Consider the following 21,030-nt stretch of genomic DNA (forward strand, 5'->3'; position numbering starts at 1 on the left):
CCCGGCGCCCGGGCCGGCGGGAGGGGCGAGGGCGGAGCACGGGGCCGCACGGCCTGACCCTCCCCCCTCCTCCCCCCTCTCCCCCCGCCCTCGCCCGACTCCAGCCTTAACCCCTGCCGGGCCGCGGCGGGAGCCTGGCCGCTGCTGCCCTCTGCCCTTCCGCAGGCTCGCCAAGATGTCTCTCCAAGGCCCTCCCCTCCACCTCCGGCCTTGGACGATGCCTCACTCAACCGCCCTCGAGGCGCACCTCAGAACCCTACCCCTGCATTCCCCGCAGAAGCAATAATAGGGGGCCGGTTGCCCCCGGGGGGGCACGCCCCTGTGCAGTGTACACACACACACACACACACACACACACCCTGGGGCATTTCTTTGCACAGTTGCTTGATGGATTGTGTTTGCTTCCTCTTCCAGAAAGTCGCCGCATCCGACCCCCACCCCACCCTTTTTCAGCTTGGGCTAACACCTGGTGCTGGGAATCTCCAGGGCCAAGGGATGTTGTGGTCTGTGGCCGGCGGGGGCTCGAGGTCAGGGGCCCCTTCGCCAGGATTTTAGGCCTCTGGGGGCAGGGCACCCACCCGCCCAGCTAGGCTAGAGGCAGCAGGAATGCCCAGCATCCCTACTGGGGCCTGCCCCTTTTCCTCTTTAATTTCCTTTTCTTTCTGTGCGGCACATAAAGGGCTTGGCCAGGCCACCGGCTGGACTGCAGATGTCTCTGCCAGGCTCCCTGGAGCCTCTCAGTGACCGCTGGCTTACAGCTTCCCCCACCCGCCCTTTTCGACCCCATAGGGTCGACCAGCATTTATTAAGCACCCTTTGTTTGTGTACCCCCACCCCCACCTTCTGCCCAGGCAGCCCTGGGCTGGGCGCGCCTGAGCCTCCTGCTCTGGGCCTGTTAACGTTTAACCAGCTGGAAAAGCCCTTCCTACAGTGACCTTTCACCTTGGAGTCCCCCAGGTCCAGTTGCAGGCCTTCTCTCGTGCCCCGCCCCGGGCCCTGGGCCCAGAGTTGGACACCAGGGCACGTGGCTGGGCCTCTCAGAGCCAGAAGGAAAAACAGTGCCCTGTGCCCCCACTGATCCTGCCCTTGGCAGGAAGGGCCTTGGGAAAAGGCAACCCCTTCTCCAGATTATATCTGAGGAGGCACCTTGGCTGGGGGCCCCGTGGGGGTGGTGCTGGGAGATCTTGTAGATCATGCAACATTTAAGAGTATAACACGGTTCCTCGTAGGCCAGGCACCACACACCCAGACCTGGGCCTCTGGGCCTCCCAGGGAGAGTCTGGCTGGGTGGGAGCTGGGGGAGGTTTCAGCGAGCACAGGAAGCAAGAAGAACTGGGGTTAGATCGGAGCAAGGCCTTGCCGGGGGACTGACTAGAGTGGCATTCCCTAGCCTGTAAGCCCGGCTGAAGAAGGGGGCCTGGATGGTTAGAAAAGACCATTTTGTTCTGGGGCTGCCTGGGAATGTGGAGGTGCACAGGGGTCCCAGGGCCCCGGACAGGGCTTTCCAGCATTCCTGGGCAGGGGGCATCTCAGAAGGGAGACAAAGTTCAGGGAAGGGAGTCAGAGGGGGACTGAAAAGGGGAGGGGGCAGGGACCTGGGGCTTGAGGGACACAAGTACAGGGAGGGGAGACTCAGAAGTGGCAGTCTGGGGTGGGCTTGGAGACTAGGGAAACAGAGGAGGCACAGCCTAGAACCTCCGGTAGGTCCAACCCCTCGTGGGCTGCCCCGACTCCTCCCCGTAGCACCGCGGGGGCGGGGGGGGGGGGAAACCCCTGAGGCCCTCCTGGGGGGGGTGTCGAGGTCTGGCCCCGCCCCCTTGACCCCTGCCCGCGGCCCCGCGGTGACATTTGACCTTGCGGCGGCTGCGGACCGGGGACAAAGAGCCCTGGGCCCATCTGCCGAGGGGGCACCCGTGGGAACCGCCAGACCCCGCTCCCGTCGGCCTGGGAACCGGCCCCTGCCCCCTTCAACAGCCCGAGCTCATTCCCCACCCTCCAACAGGTGACCTTGTCTCCTTCTGCCCCACCCCCCCACCGCAGGCAAACTGGTGGGACTGGGGTGCTGGAAGCAGTATTGCCGTTTGGGTCCCTCCGACCCCCTCATGCCCTCCTCAGTTTCCCTGCTTTCTTCAAAACTGGCACCGACCGAAGTTCACCCACCCCAGCGATCTCTCAGGAGCTGAGCGTCAGGAGGACCAGGTTGACTGCAGGCGCGGGACTGCCTGATCTCAGGCCCCCGTGGCGGCAGGCAGCCACCGCACACACCTGCACAGGTGTGGGCTGGAAAGCACCCAGCACTAGCACCACCACTAGGCTGGGGACGAAAACCTTTCTAATCCCTGTCTTGGATTTCAGCCATCCCCGAGAGGAAGGGGGAGAGCCCAGCAATAATCGGGCTTGCTTGCCGGTCCCAAATCCCCCTGGCCAGGGTGTGTGGTTTATGCAAATGACATGCTAATTAGCTGTCTGCTATTGACCTGACCCTAAAGGCTCCCAGGCCCTGCAGGTGAAAGCTGGAGCTTAACCTGGCCAGGGACCATCCAGACTCTCAGGCCAGAATATCCTTGCCCTGGAGTAAACAACTTGCAGATTTCTTACCTTTGGTCCGCCCCCCACCCAGAAGCCCTTTACCTTAGCTCCTACCTTCCCTTTGAAGGAGAGTTCCAAAGCCCTCTGAGGTCTCCTCTCCCCCACCTCCACCTTGGGAGCGATTGGTCTTCTGGCTAACTTTCCACACCCTGAATCGTTAGGCCCTCAGTTTTCCTTCTGGGATACAGGCATTCTCCTCTTGGGAGCATCTACCAGGCCAAACCCAGCATCTTCCTGGGAAGGGTATGGACAAGGGAAGGTGTGCCCGTCCTTTTGGACCCCTCCTAAAGAGACATGAGTGCTGGAATGTCAGTTCTGGTCATGTGACCTCGCTGACCCCGAATCCTTCACCCCATATCCTAGATTTGGCCTGACTCCTGGCCTGACCCCTGGCACGATCTGGCTGGCATCACATTCACATGCCACGGGGCGCCAGGTCAAAGCCAGGGAGCCTTTCTCAAATGCCCAGCCACCCCTCCTTCCATCAAGTCCCAGACCCCACAGGTGCATCGGCCCCCATCCCACCCAACAGATCCCAACAATCAAGGTCACACATGATAAAACATCACTCCAGGACAGTTTATGGTGGCGCCCTCCGTGACAGTCTGGCATGTCCAGACACCGCCACAATGGACCTACAGAAAGGTCTCTCCCAGCCGGGGTGGCCGGGAGGGTGGTCTGGGCCTGCTCAGTGCTCTTGCTGTGGCTTCTAACACCTCCAGCTCCTCTGCCTGTCGAGCCTCCATGAGGGCCATCTGCTGCTCCAGCTTCCTCCGCTGCTCTTCCTGCTTCCGGTGGGCACCTCGGAAGGCCAGGACAAGGGCACTGGAGGGGGTGGGAAGGGATGCTGAGCCAGGAAACGGCCCCCCTCCCACCAGGAGCTATGTATTTCCAACCCCAAACAGGAGCTCTTTGAGACTGAATCTTCCTAGGGTTCCACTCAGAAGGGGGAGGTATGGAGTGGCTTGAACTTGCCATCTACTTTATGGGGGAAATCCGAGGCCCAGAGAAAGCCAGGGTCACTTCTGAGGTCCCCCAGGGAGACCCAGGGAAAGGAGACCCACCTGTGAGCCTTGCATAAATCGCTGTTCAGCTCAGCACTCTGAGCACGTCTGGCTCGCCCCTTCTGAGCCACCTGTTCCAGTTCCTCCCGCAGAGAGTGCAGCTGCTCCCGCAGGCCCAGGGCCCTGGTGCAGGGGTGGGGAGAAAGGAGATCCTCGCTGAGGGAGCTCCTTCCCTCTTCCCACCATACCTGTCCATGGTGTTTCCCTGTGCACACACCCATACACAGACGCACACCCAACCCTCTGCTGCACACGGTGCCTGCATGGAACCTTGCACATACCCGCCCAGCCCAGGACCCAGACACACACCGGTTAAGTGACGCTGCCAGTTCCTGGGCCAGAGTCTCCGGGCCCTGGGCTTTGCCCACCTGACCTCCATCAATGCCCCTGCTGCCACCAAGGATAGTGGGAGGGCCCTGTGGGAGGCAGAAGGGAGGGAAGTGATAAGTGACATTGGCCTAGGTGGAGGGCGTACTCAGGCCAAGCTGGACGTTGAAGCCACCCAAACTGTGGGCAGCCACAGCCCCCACCTTCACAGAGCCCCCAGTCTGGTGAGATACCCCAATGAGGGTAAAATTCCTCCCTACCTAGAGAAATAAATAACAGGGGATCTCATCTGCAGGCAGGAGAGGTCTGAGCTCAGACTTGCAAGAGATCATCGGCTTAATCAGACAAAGAGGTAAGGGACGAGTGTTCTTGGCAGGGGCACAGCACCTACGAAGGCTCAGAGGTAAGAGAGACGATTCAAAGGAGGGTTCCAGAAGCTGCTGAAGGCTTTAAGCAGAGGACAGACCTGATTAGATGGGAGGGGGTAAAAGGGGAGGCTTTAGGGAGCAAGTTCCAGCCAAAATTTAAGGAAGAGATGATGCATGGGCTGGGGCTATTGGAGGGGAGATGCTGGAGAAGATAAGCCTGCGAGTGGGAAGGAGGAGACACAGGTTTGAGTGGAAGAGCCAGACTCCTTAGGGCTTCGTGGACTCAATACCCTCAAAGAAAAAAAAATCCCATAGTACAGGTATGAACTTTGACATTCAGTCCTCTGACATTCAGCTCATCTCTTTGTGCAGAATGCCAGCTGAGGTTCAGAGGGGGACTGTGATCCACCAGGACCCCAGGGCCCCAGGGCCCGTAGTATACTCCTGTCTCCACCAGGTCTGGGAAGCGCCACTCACCTGGGACACCTCCTCTTCGTCCCCACTGCTCCCGCCTCCACTGCTGTCGCCGCCACTACTGCTGGCCCCACCAGCCCCGAGCTGGGCCTGCTCCCAGCGCAGCTGCTCCAGCAGGAGCACGTGGGCTGGGCCCTGGGCTCGGAGGGCAGCCTCCCGCAGCTCCAGACCCCGCTTCTCCCGCCGCACCAACTGAAGCCGCAGCATCAGGTCTGCCAGACTCTCCTGGGGGACCAAAGAGTGGGAAGATGGTGGGGGCCTCTAGGATCTGGGGAAACTGAGGCCCCAGGAGGACCCTCCACCCCCCAGTGAGGACAGGTCGGGCAAGAACTTGAATCTACACCGTGATTTTGTATGATGGGAAATAACCAACTCCTAAAGGTGACCACTATAGGAATGGCAGTTCAGAGGGTACCCATATCCCAGACAAGGGCCATTAGCATCTCAGTGGAAGTGTCTGGGGTTTCTCCAACTCTAGAACCTCAGATCTTTCATGCCAGGGAGAAAAACAGATTACATCCCCTGCCTCCTCCTCCTCTCCATAGGAAGGAAATTTTGGAAAGCCAGATTCAGAATCTTAGGAGAAACTGAATTCCAGAAGACAAACTCCTATGCATCCCTCAAAATCCCAGGTCCAATGCTCCTCCCTCCAGGAAGTCTGCCCCCAGCCATGCAGAACTCTCCTTTGTTATCCAGTCCCCCAGCCACATCCCTCTGGGCCTGGGCAAAAGGTTTTGTCCCAGGAAAAAAGACCAACACAGTGACCACTGCCCATGTGTACCCGTGTAGCTGCCAAGTCCTGCTGGATCTGCATCTTCTCCAAGCGGGGTAGGGCCGGGCCAGGCTGGGTCCCCAGAATGGCCTGCACCATGGCTTCTGCGTGGGGCACAGTGGGCATGGGTGCCAAAGTCGGGCCAGGCTCTGGGGGAATCTTCACCAGAGCACGGCGTGCCTGGAGACGCTGGACATAGCCCCAGAGCTGGGTAGCCACCTCCTGCGGTGTGGGCCGATCCACACTACTGCCTTCGGGGCTGTAGGAAACAGAAGAGGTGTGTAATGTCAACACTGGTGACCACAGTTGTGCTAACTTCATGCCAACTCTGGTGGGCTCTATCATCTTCCATCGTACTGGCCATGATGGATTCTATCTTGTCGGTGGTGCATATGGTCATGCCAACATGGTGGACACCATGACCTCAACCCCAATGGGCACCACCATTCATCAAGACAACATAGTGAACACTATCATGTCAACGATTACTGTTGCTCATGCCATCCCAGAAGAACCCATCACACCAACTCAGCAGGTGCTGTCCCTTAGGCCAACACGGTGGATACCATAGCACCAACACAATGGTCATGACTGCTGAGCCTGCCAACCCCGTGCATGGCAACTCCAGGCTAACTCCATTCAAAAGCATCACGCCAGTTCTAATCAGTGGGCACCATCATCCATCTTCACGCCAACCCTGGCGGGCCCTATAGCACTCCCAGTGGCTGTCAACCCAAGCACCCCACTCACTGGCCCTCCCAGCTCCCAAGGTTCCCAGGGGTACCTTGGCTGTGGATCCCGTGGTATCTCTCCATCCATGGCAGTGTCCTCTTGTGCCAGCAGCCTCTGGGCTTCCTTCTCTGCCACCTTCAGGTCCCCCTTAGGAATCCCCTCTCTTGCTCCCGAGTCAGCCTCCCGGAGAGTAAGTAGGACTCCGTACACCTCCTCGCAGTGCTCGCTGTGAGACACTGATTTTGAGTGCTCCAGGACTCCTGGCCCCATCTTGTCGTGTGGGTGGCGTACCCACTTGTCCTTGGACCCTTCACTCCATCCCCCACTCCCACTGCTGGGAGCAGCATGTAAACTCCTTCAGCACCCCTGGGCTAAAATTGCCTTAAAATAATTTCGGATTGGGGGGGCGCCTGGGTGGCTCAGTGGGTTGAGCCTCTGCCTTTCGCTCAGGGTCCTGGAATTGAGCCCCACATCGGGTTCTCTGCTTAGCGGGGAGCCTGCTTTCCCCCCCCCCCCCCCGCCTGCCTCTCTGCCTACTTGTGACTGCTCTCTCTGTCAAATAAATAAATAAAATCTTTGGAAAAAAAAAAAAAGTAATTCTGGATGGTAAAGTGCTTTCCTGCAAGGGCCCAGACTCTCCCTATGGATCATCCTCTGAGCACACCCATTCCCTTCCACACTAGTCAGATTGTGGGTGGGAGGCACTGACCTGTACTGCAAGGCCATACGCAGGGCTGTGGCTTCTGCCTCCCGCTGGCCCAGCTGCATGCTCAGGCCTTCACACCGGCCCTTGTACCCCTGCAGCACAGCTGACAGCAGACGGTTGAAACATTTGAGCTTCTCAATGTTCCTGCCTCCGCCATTAGGGGAGAGGGAAAATGAGAGGCGTCCCCAGGGTGGTCAGGACCCAGCTGATTTCCACCCCCCTCCCCACTTCTCGCCTGCTCTCTGGTGCCCTTACGAGCTCAGCATCTGTAATCCTTACCCCCGGAGCTGCTCCATCCGCACATCCATGATGTGGATCTCGGGGGTAAGGGGTCGAGTGGGGAGAGGTCCAAGCATCTGAGTACTGGAATCGCTCCGGACACGCCGGAGCAGGGGGTGAGCCAAGGGGAAGGGGTCCTGTCCGAAAGAGGGGACTTGATTCATCCAGACTGTCATTGAGGGCCCAGTATCATGGGGTTAAGACTTTTCCCACCCCAGAAGCTCCTGGATCACAGGACCAGGATTTGAGTCTCATGGCGCAGAATCCTAAAGATCTGAAGATCGTGGTTTTTACGCTTCCCATGCTCACCTGAGTCCCCCAGGGCTCCTCATCTACCCCGGAACTGCTGGAGCCACTGCCTGAGGCCCCTGCTTGGCCCCGGGAGGGAGGCGGGAAAGGTTCCAGCCTCAGCAGGGAATCCTGCAGCTCCTGGACCTGGGGTGGGGGTGGGGAAGGAAGACAGAGTAGGTCAGGCCTGGGAGCTCCAATCACCCACCGACCCTCCTGCAGACCTGTTCCTGGGACAGTTCCCAGCTGGGAAGCAGGAACCTAGCTACTCACACCACCAAACTCACCACTACTGAGCCTTGGGCAACTCACTTAGCCACTCAAGAATCTTCTTTCTTTAAGCATATACCTGGCCAAGTGGTACATGCAAAGGTACTCAAAATTACTAATCATCAGGGAAATGTAAATCAAAACCACAATTAGATATCACCCTATTGCTATTAGAAAAGCTACTATCAAAAAGATCAAAAAGAGGGGCGCCTGGGTGTCTCAGTGGGTTAAAGTCTCTGCCTTTGGCTCAGGTCATGATCCCAGGGTGCTGGGATCAAGCCCCACGTCGGGCTCTCTGCTCAGCGGGGAGTCTGCTTCCCCCGCCCCTTGTCCGCCTCTCTGCCTATCTGTAATCTCTGTCAAATAAACAAATAAAATCTTTAAAAAAAAAATCAAAAAGACACTGGGGCGCCTAGGTGGCCCAGTTGGTTAAGTATCTGACTCCTGGTTTTGGCTCAGGTCATGATCTCATAGGTTGTGGGATCCAGCCCTGTGCTCAGCAGGGAGTCAGCTTGAAGATTCTCTCCTTCTGCCCCTCCCCCCACTTAAAGGACCACATTCGCTTTCTCTCTCCTGCAAATTAATTAATTAAAAAAAAAAAAGACATGAGATAGCAAGTGCTGGGAAGATGTGAAGAGGGAACCCTCGTGCACCATTGGCAGGATTGCAATTGGTGCAGCCGTTTACACCAAAACATATATTGCTCCCTCAAAAAATTAATACTAGAACTATCACACGATTCAGCCATTCCATTTCTGGGTATTTATGCAAAGGAAAGGAAAAAAGTTACTCGAAAGGATATCCCACCCCTACGTTCATTATAGCATTACTTGGCCATAACCGGGACATAGAAGCAACCTATCTGATGATCAGAAGTGATCACCTGTGGATGAATGGCTAAAGAAGATCTGGGGATAAACAAAGGATATCATTTGTCCTTAAAAAAAGGAAGGGAAAAAAAAGGAAGGAAATCCTGCCATTTGCCACATCATGGATGGACCTTTTTTTCCCGCCAATATTTTATTTATTTATTTGACAGAGAGAGCGTCCACAAGCAGGGAGAGCACCAGGCAGAGAGGGAGAAGCTGACTCCCCACTGAGCAGGGAGCCCAATGCAGGACTCGATCCCAGGACCCTGGGATCATGACCTGAGCCTAACCGACTGAGCCACTCAGGCGCCCCAACATGGACGGACATTGAGGGCATTATGCTAAGTGAAATAAGTCAGGGAAAGAAAATACATTGTGCTCTCTCTTATATTTGGAATCTAAAACAAAACAAAAAATTGAGCTCATAGATGGAGAGAACTGAGTGGTGGTTGCCAGAGGTGGTGGGGGTGAGGAGAGGAATGTGGAGGGGGGATTTCCTTTCCCAGCCAGGAAGTGGGCCCCCCTCCTCAGGCTGGGCTCTGGCAGCCCCCTTGTCCTGCCCAAGATGAGGGCCTGTGCCCCACCATCTCCTTTAGCTACATGGCTTTAGATTCCATCCACATGCTAAAGAGGTCCGAATGTGTTTCTCCAATCCTGACACCACCCCTGAGCTCAGGACTCAGACACAGAGCTGCCTCTCTGATGGTCCCACACGGGTGTCTGATGGGTATCGTGAGCTCATTAGGGCCCGACCAGCTTCTGGTCTCCTTCCCATCATACCGGCTCCTCCTGGAGCCTCCGCATTTCTCCCTTCCAGTCCCACAGACCCCAAACCAGGACTTGTCTTCAACCCTTCTCTGGCTTTTACACCCAAACCTGCCAGCTCCACCTTCGACACCACCCAGAATCTGCCCATTTCGTGCCACCTCCACAGTTCCCCACCATCTGGTGTCTGGACCGATGCCTCCTGGTCCGCAGGATCCCGAGCCCTCCACACACACAGGCGGTTCCTCCCATGGTCGCCAGAGGGCGCCCGTGAACGCAAAATCACGGACCCGCCCCTTTCTGCTCCGGGGAAACCCTCCAGGATCCCACCAGGCTCAGGGCAAAAGCCCAACTCCCAACAGCCCACAATACCCTGTAAATGTGCCCCCATCACCAAAGTGCCCTTGCTTCGCCCCCACACTGGCCCCCTCTCCGTTCCCTGAATCACACTCCCACCTCGCGGAGAGCAGTTCCTTCTCTGCCTGGCGTGCTCTTCCCCCAGATCCTTGCATGGCTCCTTCCTTACCTCCTCATTCAAGCGTCACCACCTCTGACCACCTTAACTTAGAAGACAACGGACCTTTGCCTGTTCAGGACTCAGCAGTCAAAGCTCCATAAAAGTTTTTCTTTTGAACGAATGATTGAATCTATGCCAGGCCGGCCTCGCCCTTAGACAGCTGCCCCACTCACCTCTCTCTGCAGCATCTCCTTCTCAGCCTGGATGGCCTGCAGGGAGGTCCGCACGCGAATCAGCTCCTCCTCTCGGCTGCCCAAGGCCAATCGCAGCCAGTCATTCCTTTCGGCTAGGCGGGCTGCCTCCCTCTGGCAACCCCCTGCCCCCTCCTGCTCCAAGCAGGGCCTGGGTCCCACCCCGCTTCTGTCTCCTGCCTCCACAGGCCCCGGACAGCTTGGGGGCCGGTGGCGCCAGGCAGCAGCCGCTGCCTCCAGTGAGCTCAGAGCATGCTGGAGAGTCTGAAACACGTCAGAGGCTTCAGGCCTGGGGGGGACAGTCTTCCCGTCCAGTGGGGCTACATCTTCGGCCTGCTGGCCTTCCTCGGCAGGCTTGCAGGGTCCCTCGGGAGATGGGGCGGGTCCTCTGCTAGAGTCCCCTTCAGCCTCTTTATTGGTCCTATGGTGAGGTAAGAGATGGAAGGTTCTGGAAATGGGGTCATCCGTGGTCTCTGGCTCACGGGGGCTTCATTAACCGGGGTTTGAAAAGTTGGGCTGAGGAAGGCAGTGGGAAGCTACAGGGCATGTGTGAACAAGGGAGGAACACAGGTCCATCTATGGGTAGGAAAGATACACCAGGGCTGGAGTGGGGAGCACAGACCAAGCGGGCCTTACCTCTTCCCCAGGCCCTGCCCACTGGCCTCTGCCTCTGGCCCCGGGCTCTCCTGAGATGGCCCAGGGCCCAGCTCAGAACTCCCGCTGGCTGCCTCAACCTCCTCGGAACTCTCTGCCACAGGATCGAGCTCCCCCTGAAAATGACCCACAGGGCCAAGCTCTGAGCCTGGCAGGGCTGTGAGTGGCCCCAAAGAGCTGGGTGCGGCAGGCAGGGGGGCACTTACAGGCGGAGCGTGCCTCCCTCGCCGGCTTCGTGGGCGTGTGGCCCGAGCACTCATTGCTGTGCAGAAATCTTCTGAATCTTCCTCCTAAAACCACAGCCTGATTTCAGCTCTTGTCTCTCTTGTCTTCCGTTGTCCCTGTTGACGGCCTTAATATCTTCTTCTGTGAAATGGGCATTGATCCCCTCCCTCTGGAAGGGATCTTGAACTATCAGTGTGGATTTGGTACATTTCAGTGCCCCTCTTGACAGGCAGCTCACTATCTCTAAAAATTGTTCTGATCTCCCCTTCTCCCCTGCCGCCTTTTTCTTTCACTACCTCTGTGCTTCCCTCTGTCCCCAATCTGGGCCTGGCTTGAGGACTTCAAGAGTCACTTCTCTTCCCCAGGGTCCTCTTGAGTCAGAGGCCCCAGTCTTGGGGTTGGGTACCCCCAGTCTTCTGTACTTCTGTGCCTCTAGGAGTACCTTGGTCAGCGGCCCAAATCCCTGGACACTCTTGGGGTAGCTCTGGCCACTGCCTGCTTAGCCCTGGGCTGGCCAAGGCTGGCTTGGGAGGGGTCAGGAAACAGGAAGCACCCCCCCCGGTCATGTGACTTGTTATTGTGCTGTTTCCTCCTCAAGGACATCAGCTTCCTCCAGTCCCAGAGGGGGACACGTGTCCAGCTCCTGAGATGTCAGTCCTTCCGCACCTCAGCCTCTGATCTCATGTCTCTTCCATCTCTGAGCCTCAGTTTCCTTATCTGTAAAATGGGGGGAGGGGTAATTTTAACATTTTTCTACAGTGTCATGGGAATTTTAACAAGGATTTTTAAAAAATCCATCCAGGAAGAGAATTATAACAGGCCCTTCTTATTCCCTACCTCTCTGACCCTCCCATCTCTGCTTTTTCTACCAGATGCTATTTCTCCTGTGTAAATGTGGGATTCCTCAGAACCCAGATCGCCCCTACATCCTGCCCATTTTTCCTCCATCCATCTCCGAAGGGCTTCCTCAGCTCCATCCATAACAGCCCAAGCCTCTCCCCTCCCACCTGGATGCCAGACCAGCTCTCTCCCTGGACCCACAGGCACCCCTTTACTCTTTTCTCCACCCAGGCCCCTGAGAGAGAGACCTCATTGTTCACCTCCTCTGCTCACGGACCCTCCATGACTCCCCATTGCCCTTGGGAAACATTTCAAGCTCTTCCACCCGGCATTCAAGGGCCTTAAAAATTATGCCTGCTGCCTGCACCCATGTATACTCCTTGCTTTAGCCACGATGATCCCCTTCGTGTTGCCTGGAACATCCTTTCCTTGTTTCTGTGCTTGGTTTAAACTGTGCAGAATCTGGAGTCACCCAAATCTTCCTCATTCCACTGTCAGACACTAGGAGGCTGCATCTTCTTGTTTCTGTGTCTCCAAAGGCCGTAAGAAAAGAAGTTGCAATTCTCTGACCTGTAGGCACCCAGGTACAATGAAATCTGCACTCTTAGCTTCTGCTCCAGCCATATTAACCTGTTAAGGTCTCCACCACTCCAAGGCTCTTGCAAGCCTCCAGACCTTTGCCAAGGTCGTTCCTTCTTTCTGGAATGCCTTTCATTCTTGTTTTTCTGCCTAGTCCTCCATCCTTGAAGACGCAGCTTACATAGTTCCTCCTGGCTGTCAATGACCAGAGCCTGGCTCATGAGGGCTGGATTTAACTGATCCTCTTACAAATAAAGAAACTGAGGGTGGTTAGCGTGGGTTTTAAATGGTTAGTGGGTGAGAGGAGAAGTGTGCATGAAAAAGAAAACGTGGTCTGAAATAGTTTTGGCTTAGTCTTTTTGGATTTTGCAAATATGTGTAAAATAAGGAACGGAATTAAGAAACTGGGCGGGGCCTGGGGCGTGGGCCACGCCCACCTCACTCCGCAAAAACGAGCCCCTCGCTGAGGGCCGGGTCAGCTCCACCAATCACCAATCAGCCCTACCTCTTCTAAGTCCCGCCCAAGTCGCTCGCATTCAGTTTATCGCACTGCAAGTGAGGCCTTCTCCACCCCTTTAAGCCTATTCTATAGAAAGGTCCACTCCACTAGGCCTCGTCCCAGCCTATCAGGGTTGAAGCACTGACCACTGTTGCCCGATTCGGCCAGAAACATCAAAGCTCCAGCTATTCTTACTTTAACCAATCACATTCCAAACCCACCCCCCCCAGCGCAGTCCCAGCCTATCCGCTTTCAAGGCTCTCCAGCCGTCCCCTGTTCGGCCGTCCGCTTGCCTTACGGCTTGCTGAACTACATTTCCCAGCAGGCGTCGCGGCCTTGCCGCAGTACTTCCGGGCTGCGAAAGATGGCGGCTTCCTAGTGAGTTCTCGACTGAGTTGGAGTGAGGCACAGGCTACGGTGAGAAGAGGTTGGGTGGTTGCGGTCCCGTCCCTAGAGGTCCAGCCCCTAGCCTTCCTTGGGGATCCCGTTTCTGGAAAACTCTGGTTTCTCCTGCAGGCTAGTCTTCATCCCTCTTGCTGAAGCCAAATCATTGTTTTCCTTAGAGATTGAGGGGGTTACAAGCCCTTCAAAGACCATCCCCCGAAGCCCACACCCCAGCCCAGACTGGCAAACTGTTGGCGTCCTGTCTTTTTTCCAAGGGACCTTTAACACGTAGATTCGTGCCCCCTCCTTTGCACAGACACCTTCTAGGCAGCCCAGTGCCCCGCTGGGGAGACTCCCAGAGCTAGTCTTTTTTTTTTTTTTTTTTTTTTTTTTCTTATTTTTAAGCAATCCGTACACCCAAGGTGGGGTTCGAACTCACAACCCCAAGAACAAGCGTCGCATGCTCTACGACTGAGGCAGCCAGGCACCCCAGCTAATTATAATGTTAACCTTAAAACGAAAACTGTCATTTTTACCAGCAGAGAAGAGCTTTGTTTGGGAATAGCAGAGAATTACAATTCAGGATGCACAAGCTGTATAACAAAACCTTAGACAAGTCCAGAACAAAGGAGAGGAGTGCTCTTTTATAGAGGAAGGGGAGTTGGGACGGGCTGCTATAAACCTAAAGTCTATTGGAGTAAATTGGGAATTGAAGTTTAGTGGCTTTTCACTGGCTGAATTGTGACAGTCTGTCATTGGTTGGGCTGTTGCCAGGCAAGGAGAAAATGTTTCATTTCCTTGCTGGGTTAGTATAGTCTTTTTTCTTTTGGGACTGCAATGTCTGTTTTCCTGTTAGGGTCTGCCATTGTGGTAGAGGGTGAGAGTTCCCCTTTTGGCCTCCTGATTCCATTTTAACCCACTGAGTCACCCAGGCACCCCTCTCCTGATTCTATTTTAAATGAGGTTTCCTTTATTGGTTTCAGGCATAGCTGGATCCAGGTGCACAGAGGTCTAGCTGCTGTTTTCTAGGTGAGCATCACTTCAAGCAGGGTTTCTTTCCTCTCTTGGAGGCATAGAGGCTCCTGACAGCTCTTGACTTCTCTCCTCCCAGCTCTGCAAATCTGAGGAGACCCTCTTCCCTAATGACATTATCGGAAGCCCCAGAACCGCCCCTCACTGACCTGTATTGGGTTATGCCACATCTCTCAGGCGTTCCTAGTGGCCAGATTTGTTCATTGGCCAAGGGAAAGGGGGGCGTGGGTTAAGCGCTACAGAAAAAAAAATGGGATGCCAGGCACTCATTCTGCAGATAAGGAAACAGGCTGGGAAAGAAGTGATTTTTACAGTCATTAGGTGGTTCATGCTCTATCCTGTCCAGTAACCGCATGTTTTTAAAACCCATAAGGGGAGGATCCTGGCTTCCCCCAGCCCTGCTCCATCCAGCCATTTAGGGGCCATGGAAGTGGCAGAACCCAGCAGCCCCACTGAGGAAGAAGAGGAGGAGGAGGAGGAGGAAGAAGAGGAAGAGGAGCAGCCAGCTGAGCCCAGGCCCCGAACCCGCTCCAACCCTGAAGGAGCAGAGGACCGGGCACTGGGAGCCCAGGCCAGTGTGGGCAGCCGCAGTGAGGGTGAGGGCGAGGCGGCCAGTGCTGACGATGGGACCCCCAATCCTCCAGGAGCTGGCCCCAAGCCCTGGCAGGTGCCCCCAACAGCTCCTGAAGTCCAGGTGCGGACACCGAGGGTCAACTGTCCAGAGAAGGTGGTAAGTGAGGGGCTTGGCCTGTGGCCATGAGGTGCTGGGAAACCTTACGTTTAACGTTCTTGCTTTTTGGGATTCACTCTGCAGTGACTTTGTAGGAGTTTTTTAGGGCAACCACAACAAACTAGGGGATCAGAGGTCAGGCTGGACAGTTGGCTTAAAACAACAGAAATTCATTGTCCCACTCTTCTGGAGGCCAGAAGTCTGAAATCAAAGTATGGGCAGGGCCATGGTCCCTCTGGAGGTTGTACAGAAAGATCCTTCCTTGCATCTTCTGGCATGAGGGGGGTAGCACATATCCTTGGCGTGTAGCCCCATCTCCCCGGTCTCTGCCTCTGTCTTCACATGGCCTTCCTGTCTGTGTCTCTGAACCTTCTTTCTCTTATAAGGACACTTGTCATTGGATCAGGGTTTTTTGTTTGTTTGTTTGTTTTTAAGGTTTATTTATTTATTTGAGAGAGAGCATGAGCTGGCTGGGGGTGCTAGGGAGAGGGTCTTGGGAGGTGCAGAGGGAGAGGAAGAATACCAGGCAGACTCCCTGCTGAGCAGGAAGCCTGATGGAGGGCTGGATCTTGTGATCTTCCCTGAGACCATGGCACGAACTGAAATCACGAGTTGGATGCTAGGGGGTACCTGGGTGGCTCAGTGGGTTAAAGCCTCTGCCTTCGGCTCAGGTCATGATCCCAGGGTCCTGGGATCGAGTCCCGCATCGGGCTCTCTGCTCAGCAGGGAGCCTGCTTCTCTTCCTTTCCCTCTGCCTACCTCTCTGCCCACTTGGGATCTCTGTCTTTCAAATAAATAAATAAAATTTAAAAAATAAAATAAAATAAAATCTTTGAACAAACAAAAAAGAGTTGGATTCACCTGTCGAGTGAGCCACCCAGGCACCTCGGATCAGGATCTTTATCTTATCTCAAGATCTTTCTCTTAATTCCATCAACAAATTCCCTAATTCCAAAAAAAGTCACATTCTGATGTTCCCGGTGGGCCTGTCTGTGTGGAGGCAGGGACACAATTCAGCCCACTCTACCTTTGTTTTCCTGTTTCTGTGTCAGACATTCTCTGGCTCCTTTATTCACTTGCAATCCTGGACTCCTGATCTAGTGCTCTTTTCCCTGAACCGCTGTCTTCCAAAGTAGGTTTCTTGGCTGGGACTCGGGGGTCACCCCAATAAGCACCTTTTCAGACAGAGCTGCTTGGAGAGGGCCACCAGAGTGCAGTGGGGGCCAGTGTTAGTGTCCACTTGCTAGGCACTGCCAGCCACAGTGCCCTCACCTCCCTCGGAACTTCTTGCAGATCATCTGCCTGGACCTGTCAGAGGAAATGTCCCTGTCAAAGCTGGAGTCATTCAATGGGTGAGAGGAACATTTGGGGGCTTAAATTATGCAGCCATGGTTTGGGGTGGGGTTGGGGGGGTAGACAGCTCCAAAAACTCAGGGCTCTCTCTCTCTGAGACTCCCAGTGCTTGGCCTGGCCTGGGGACTGGGGCCTGGCCCTGTCATATTAGCAATGGCAACTGATTCTGAAAAAGCTCCACCAAGGCTCCTATCCAAGCCTGTGAGAGCTGCCATGTACCTCCCACAGCACAGCAGTGACTCAGAAACTCTTGAGAGTTTCTGACTTGCCCAAGGCCTCACAGTGGATAGGCAGAGCGAGGATTCAGACCCAGGCCTAGGTGATCCCGAAGCCGCTGCCCTGAACAGCTGAGTCTCTGTGGAGTTGGTGACCGGGCCTGGGTAGAGTCCAGGGAGCTCTGGGGGATGCTGAGGACAAGCCCGCCTTCCCCTTGCTGCCACCTCTAGCCATCTGTGGCTGAATGAAGGCCTGGGGGAGACCTCCTGGGGATCAGTTGTGAGACCCAGGCTGGCCAGAGGAACCCCATTTGGCGAGGGCAAAAGCCGGGGCGGTGTGGGCGCTGGGCTTTGCCATCTCCCCACCGCATGACCTGACCTGGGCCTGTAGTGCCTAATCCTGAGGCTAGCAGAGGGCTGCCCAGGATTGGCAGGTGAAGAGACACCCTCCAGGCCGGAGGCCTTACCTTAACCACCCCCCTTACTCTTTCTCCCTCCCCAGCTCCAAAACCAACGCCCTCAATGTCTCCCAGAAGATGATCGAAATGTTTGTGCGGACAAAACATAAGATCGACAAGAGCCACGAGTTTGCACTGGTGGTGGTGAATGACGACATCGCCTGGGTGAGCCTGGGGCAGGGCTCGGGTGCCGAGGGGTTCTGTTGGGGTGGGGAGGCGCCTCGCTGAGGTTTGTGCTTCCCTGTAGCTGTCCGGCCTGACCTCTGATCCCCGCGAACTCTGCAGCTGCCTCTATGACCTGGAGACGGCTTCCTGCTCCACCTTCAGTATCCTTCCAGGCAGGGGTGCCATGTGGAGGGGCTTTGGCTGTCCTGGCACCCCAGAAGTCTGAGCCGTGGAGTGGGCTGGCTGAGACTGGCTCAGGTCCAGATCCGTGTTCTGCTGTGACAGACTTGGGCAAGTCCCCTCTTTGAACCTGGTTCTTCATCTGTGAAAAGGGAGGCATGAAACCTCCTTCCCCAGGGGGGTTGCTGTAAAGATCAAGTCCTGGTACAGAAACAAAACCAGCTGATTTGGACTCTAGATGTCAAAACCACTCACATGGGGAACATTCTATGCAGGGCCAAGTATACAGTTGGTGCTCAATAAATAGCAATATGGGATTGAGGAGTTAAAATCACTGCTACAGCCCCTATAGCCTGGGCACAGCACATTTTATGCTAATTTGAACACAAACGGCTCACGTGCAGCCCCAAACTTAGATGGAAAATGATGAGTTACAAAACACTTCTGAGTGTCGGGGGCTAGGGGACTGGGACACCTGTGGCTCTTGCATTGTGAAGACTGCTGCCCTGGCTCTGAGGGAAAGAGGAGCTTTGAGCCACCAAGTGTTTTCAGGGCATCCGGTGTCAGCCTCCTGTTTTGTGATCTATACTGAGGGAAAACAGGCTCAGACAGGGCAAGCAACTGGGCCAGGGTCACACAGCGCATCTCCTGCACCAGGCGTGAAGGTGCCTGGGCTCTCCCGGCATCAGGATGAGGGAAGCCTCCTGCCGCTTCCTACCCGTGCTCTGCCACCAGCCTTCTCCTTAGCATCTCCGCCAGATCTGGAAGGTCTCTTCAGCCTCATGTAAGTACCACCTTTGCTGCAACTCTCCTTCTGTGTCACTCATGTGATGGCCCTGAGGTCCCCCACTCCGTTGTTTTAACCCACAGGGCAGCACACTTTTTCTGTAAAGAGCCGGGCAGTAAATATTTTCAGCTTTGCAGACCATATGGCCTCTGTCTTGATGACTGGATTCTGCCTGAGTCACTTGAAGGCAGTTACAAACCATCCCTGTGCACGGGGCTGTGTCCCCAACAAAACATTCTTGATGAACACGGAAACTTGAATTTCATATCCTTTCCACATGTCACAAAATGTTCTTTTGATTTTCTTCCCCCAACCATTTAAAAAAAATGTAAAAGCCATTCTTAGCTTCGGGGCCCTAGTAGTCCAGCCTCTGTTTTTACCTGCCCCTAATGGTGGACACAGATCCTGTTTTGCCTTTTCCATCATGATTAACCTGGTACAGTGGTTCTGGCAAATTTTGCAAGTGAATCCATCCTGTAAATTCCCAGTGGAAGACATGCTGGGCCAAAGGGGTGTGTATTTTTAACCTGCTAGACTTTGCCAGAAACCAACCCTGCATACCTCTCCAGACACCAGGGTTCTTCATGCTGCCGAAGGTTCTGGCTGTCTGATAGAGGCTAGAGGCCACCTGTTACGTTCACTGTGCTTTTCTTGAAGCCTTTTTTATTCATTTGTAAACCATTCAGTATTCCTGCTGTGATTTGTCCATTTGTCCCCTTTGCCTGTGTTTATAGGGAGATAGTGGCTTTTTTCTTATTGATGATCAGATTTGCTTTTCACATATTAAAGACCTTTGCTCTCTGTCTGCCCAGTGCTCTCTGCCAATGTGAGATCCAGCCGTGGCCAGCTGGGGACATGGTTGCTAACTTATGAAATAATATCAGGTCCCAGCCTTAGACTCTTCTGGCCTGGGGGACATGTCCAAGTCAGGTCAATGATGGGGGATATTCAGGATGGTGAGGGTGGTCAGAGTGGCCTCCACCTTTGGGGTCTGCAGAGTCCCCCTGATAGAGTAGGAGAGGTCAGACAGAAGGGTGAGGGTGGGGAGGCAGTCTGGGCAGAGGGAGCAGCATAGGGGGAGGCTCGGAGGGAGCAGTCATGTGGGCTTTGCGTGCCCAGTGAAGGCCCAGGCTCTCCGAGGGTGACGAGCGGGGGATCCCCGGAGCGTGCTCTGACCTGTTCCCCACCCTCCACTATGCAGCCAGCAGAAGACTGAGCTGCCCGTTACCGAGAACGTGCGGACAATTCCACCCCCGTACGTGGTACGCACCATCCTAGTCTATAGCCGTCCGCCCTGCCAGCCCCAGTTCTCCCTGACGGAGCCCATGAAGGTGAGTGAGGCTGGGGAAAGGGAGGGACAGCTGCAGCCAGCAGAATGGCTGCTTAGACACCAGGAGGGACTTCCTGATCACAAGAGCTGGGGTGCCTATGGGCAGGTTCCCAGGGTCCAAGGCAGAATCTGGGGAATTACGGTCATGGGGGCAGGGGGTGACTCACGCCCCGAAGGCTGGCATTCTTTCCCTGCAGAAAATGTTCCAGTGCCCATACTTTTTCTTTGATGTTGTTTACATCCACAATGGCGCTGATGAGAAGGAAGAGGAAATGAGCTGGAAGGTGAGAGGCTGCTGTGCGTCTGGGTGGCAGGGAGGGTGTAGGTGGGGTGTCTCGGAAGCCACCTCCGTTTTGCACCCCTGGAGCCCTCGCCCTGCTGAATCACGCATCTGAGCTCATTCAACAACCATCTCTACATGTCTGCTGTGAGCTAGTGGGGGCTTCTCCGGTCTGCCTTTGCTTTCACCATGCCCTCTGCGTGGAGTGCCTTTCCTGCCTTGCCTCCCTAGGCTGCTGGTCCTTCATATCCCAGCCCAGACTTAGCTAAAGAACGTTGATTAGGCCACTTACCTCTGAGCCTCAGTTTACCCAACTGTGAACAGGGGGAGTTGCGATTGGCTCCTCCTCCTACCTCAGCACCCAAACCATCTACCCCAGATCATCCTCAGGGATGATTGGCGTGGGGGCCGGAGGTCGTCTGCATCTGACTGTGTCTCCAAACTAGGGGCTCCAGGACTGATATTTCTTGGGGTCCCTACCCCTGGGTGGGTGGCAGGGAATATTTGCTGAACATGGGACTGTTTCTTTCTGGAAAAATCCTCTTCGTCCTTCAGAACCCATCCTTGGTGCCCTCTCCTCTGGGAAGCCTTCCAGGGGCGGAGAGGGTCCATCAGGGGATCCTCTGGCTGAACAGCCCCTCCCCGGCCCCACAGGACATGTTTGCCTTCATGGGCAGCCTGGATACCAAGGGCACCAGCTACAAGTATGAGGTGGCACTGGCTGGGCCGGCCCTTGAGCTACACAACTGTATGGCCAAGCTGCTGGCTCATCCACTGCAGCGGCCCTGCCAGAGTCATGCCTCCTACAGCCTGCTGGAGGAGGACGACGAAGCCACCGAGGTCGAAGCCACCGTCTGAACCATCCCTGTACATCCTTGCCTTCTCGTGCAGTGAAGCCCTTGGCTTAGAGAATGGTTCTCAAACTGGGCTCAATGGCACCCTGGTGGGGGAGGGTTCCAGGAGGCTCCTGGGACCCTGGGCACCCATTCCCTAAGTTTTCCGGCCCGCCTCCCACTGCTGGTTTGTTTACTGTAAGTTTTGTTCTTCTCTGTGTGCTTTGTGTCCTCAGAATAAAAATCTGAGAATCCCTGACCCAGGTCGACAACAG

At 55.4% G+C, this 21,030-nt stretch overlaps 2 protein-coding genes across 5 annotated transcripts; one reads left to right on the forward strand and one right to left on the reverse strand.

Moving 5' to 3' along the window:
* Window positions 1–3,154: 3,154 nt before the first annotated feature.
* On the reverse strand, window positions 3,155–13,184 carry USHBP1 (USH1 protein network component harmonin binding protein 1). Of its 4 annotated transcripts, none has more exons than XM_032315054.1 (13): window positions 11,533–13,179; window positions 11,072–11,155; window positions 10,848–10,981; window positions 10,194–10,632; window positions 7,621–7,746; window positions 7,312–7,448; window positions 7,036–7,176; window positions 6,379–6,552; window positions 5,604–5,853; window positions 4,826–5,047; window positions 3,963–4,069; window positions 3,654–3,776; window positions 3,155–3,414 (listed from the first exon to the last, which is right to left on the reverse strand). In XM_032315054.1, the coding sequence occupies exons 2-13, from the start codon at window positions 11,123–11,125 to the stop codon at window positions 3,225–3,227; spliced, it is 2,097 nt and encodes a 698-aa protein (XP_032170945.1). In that variant the 5' UTR covers window positions 11,126–11,155; window positions 11,533–13,179; the 3' UTR covers window positions 3,155–3,224. The 4 variants fall into 4 exon arrangements, with proteins under 4 accessions (XP_032170945.1, XP_032170937.1, XP_032170929.1 ...); XM_032315046.1 differs by having other exon boundaries at window positions 11,387–13,179; XM_032315038.1 differs by having other exon boundaries at window positions 11,072–13,179.
* A 134-nt stretch (window positions 13,185–13,318) lies between these two features.
* BABAM1 (BRISC and BRCA1 A complex member 1) lies at window positions 13,319–21,014 on the forward strand. The gene is made up of 10 exons (XM_032315068.1): window positions 13,319–13,425; window positions 14,376–14,421; window positions 14,798–15,154; window positions 16,448–16,506; window positions 17,225–17,345; window positions 17,428–17,506; window positions 18,285–18,309; window positions 19,514–19,643; window positions 19,840–19,926; window positions 20,577–21,014. The coding sequence occupies exons 3-10, from the start codon at window positions 14,849–14,851 to the stop codon at window positions 20,778–20,780; spliced, it is 1,011 nt and encodes a 336-aa protein (XP_032170959.1). The 5' UTR covers window positions 13,319–13,425; window positions 14,376–14,421; window positions 14,798–14,848; the 3' UTR covers window positions 20,781–21,014.
* Window positions 21,015–21,030: the final 16 nt, after the last annotated feature.

This window comes from Mustela erminea, chromosome 1 (assembly GCF_009829155.1).
Source record: "Mustela erminea isolate mMusErm1 chromosome 1, mMusErm1.Pri, whole genome shotgun sequence".
NCBI classification, from domain to species: domain Eukaryota; kingdom Metazoa; phylum Chordata; class Mammalia; order Carnivora; family Mustelidae; genus Mustela; species Mustela erminea.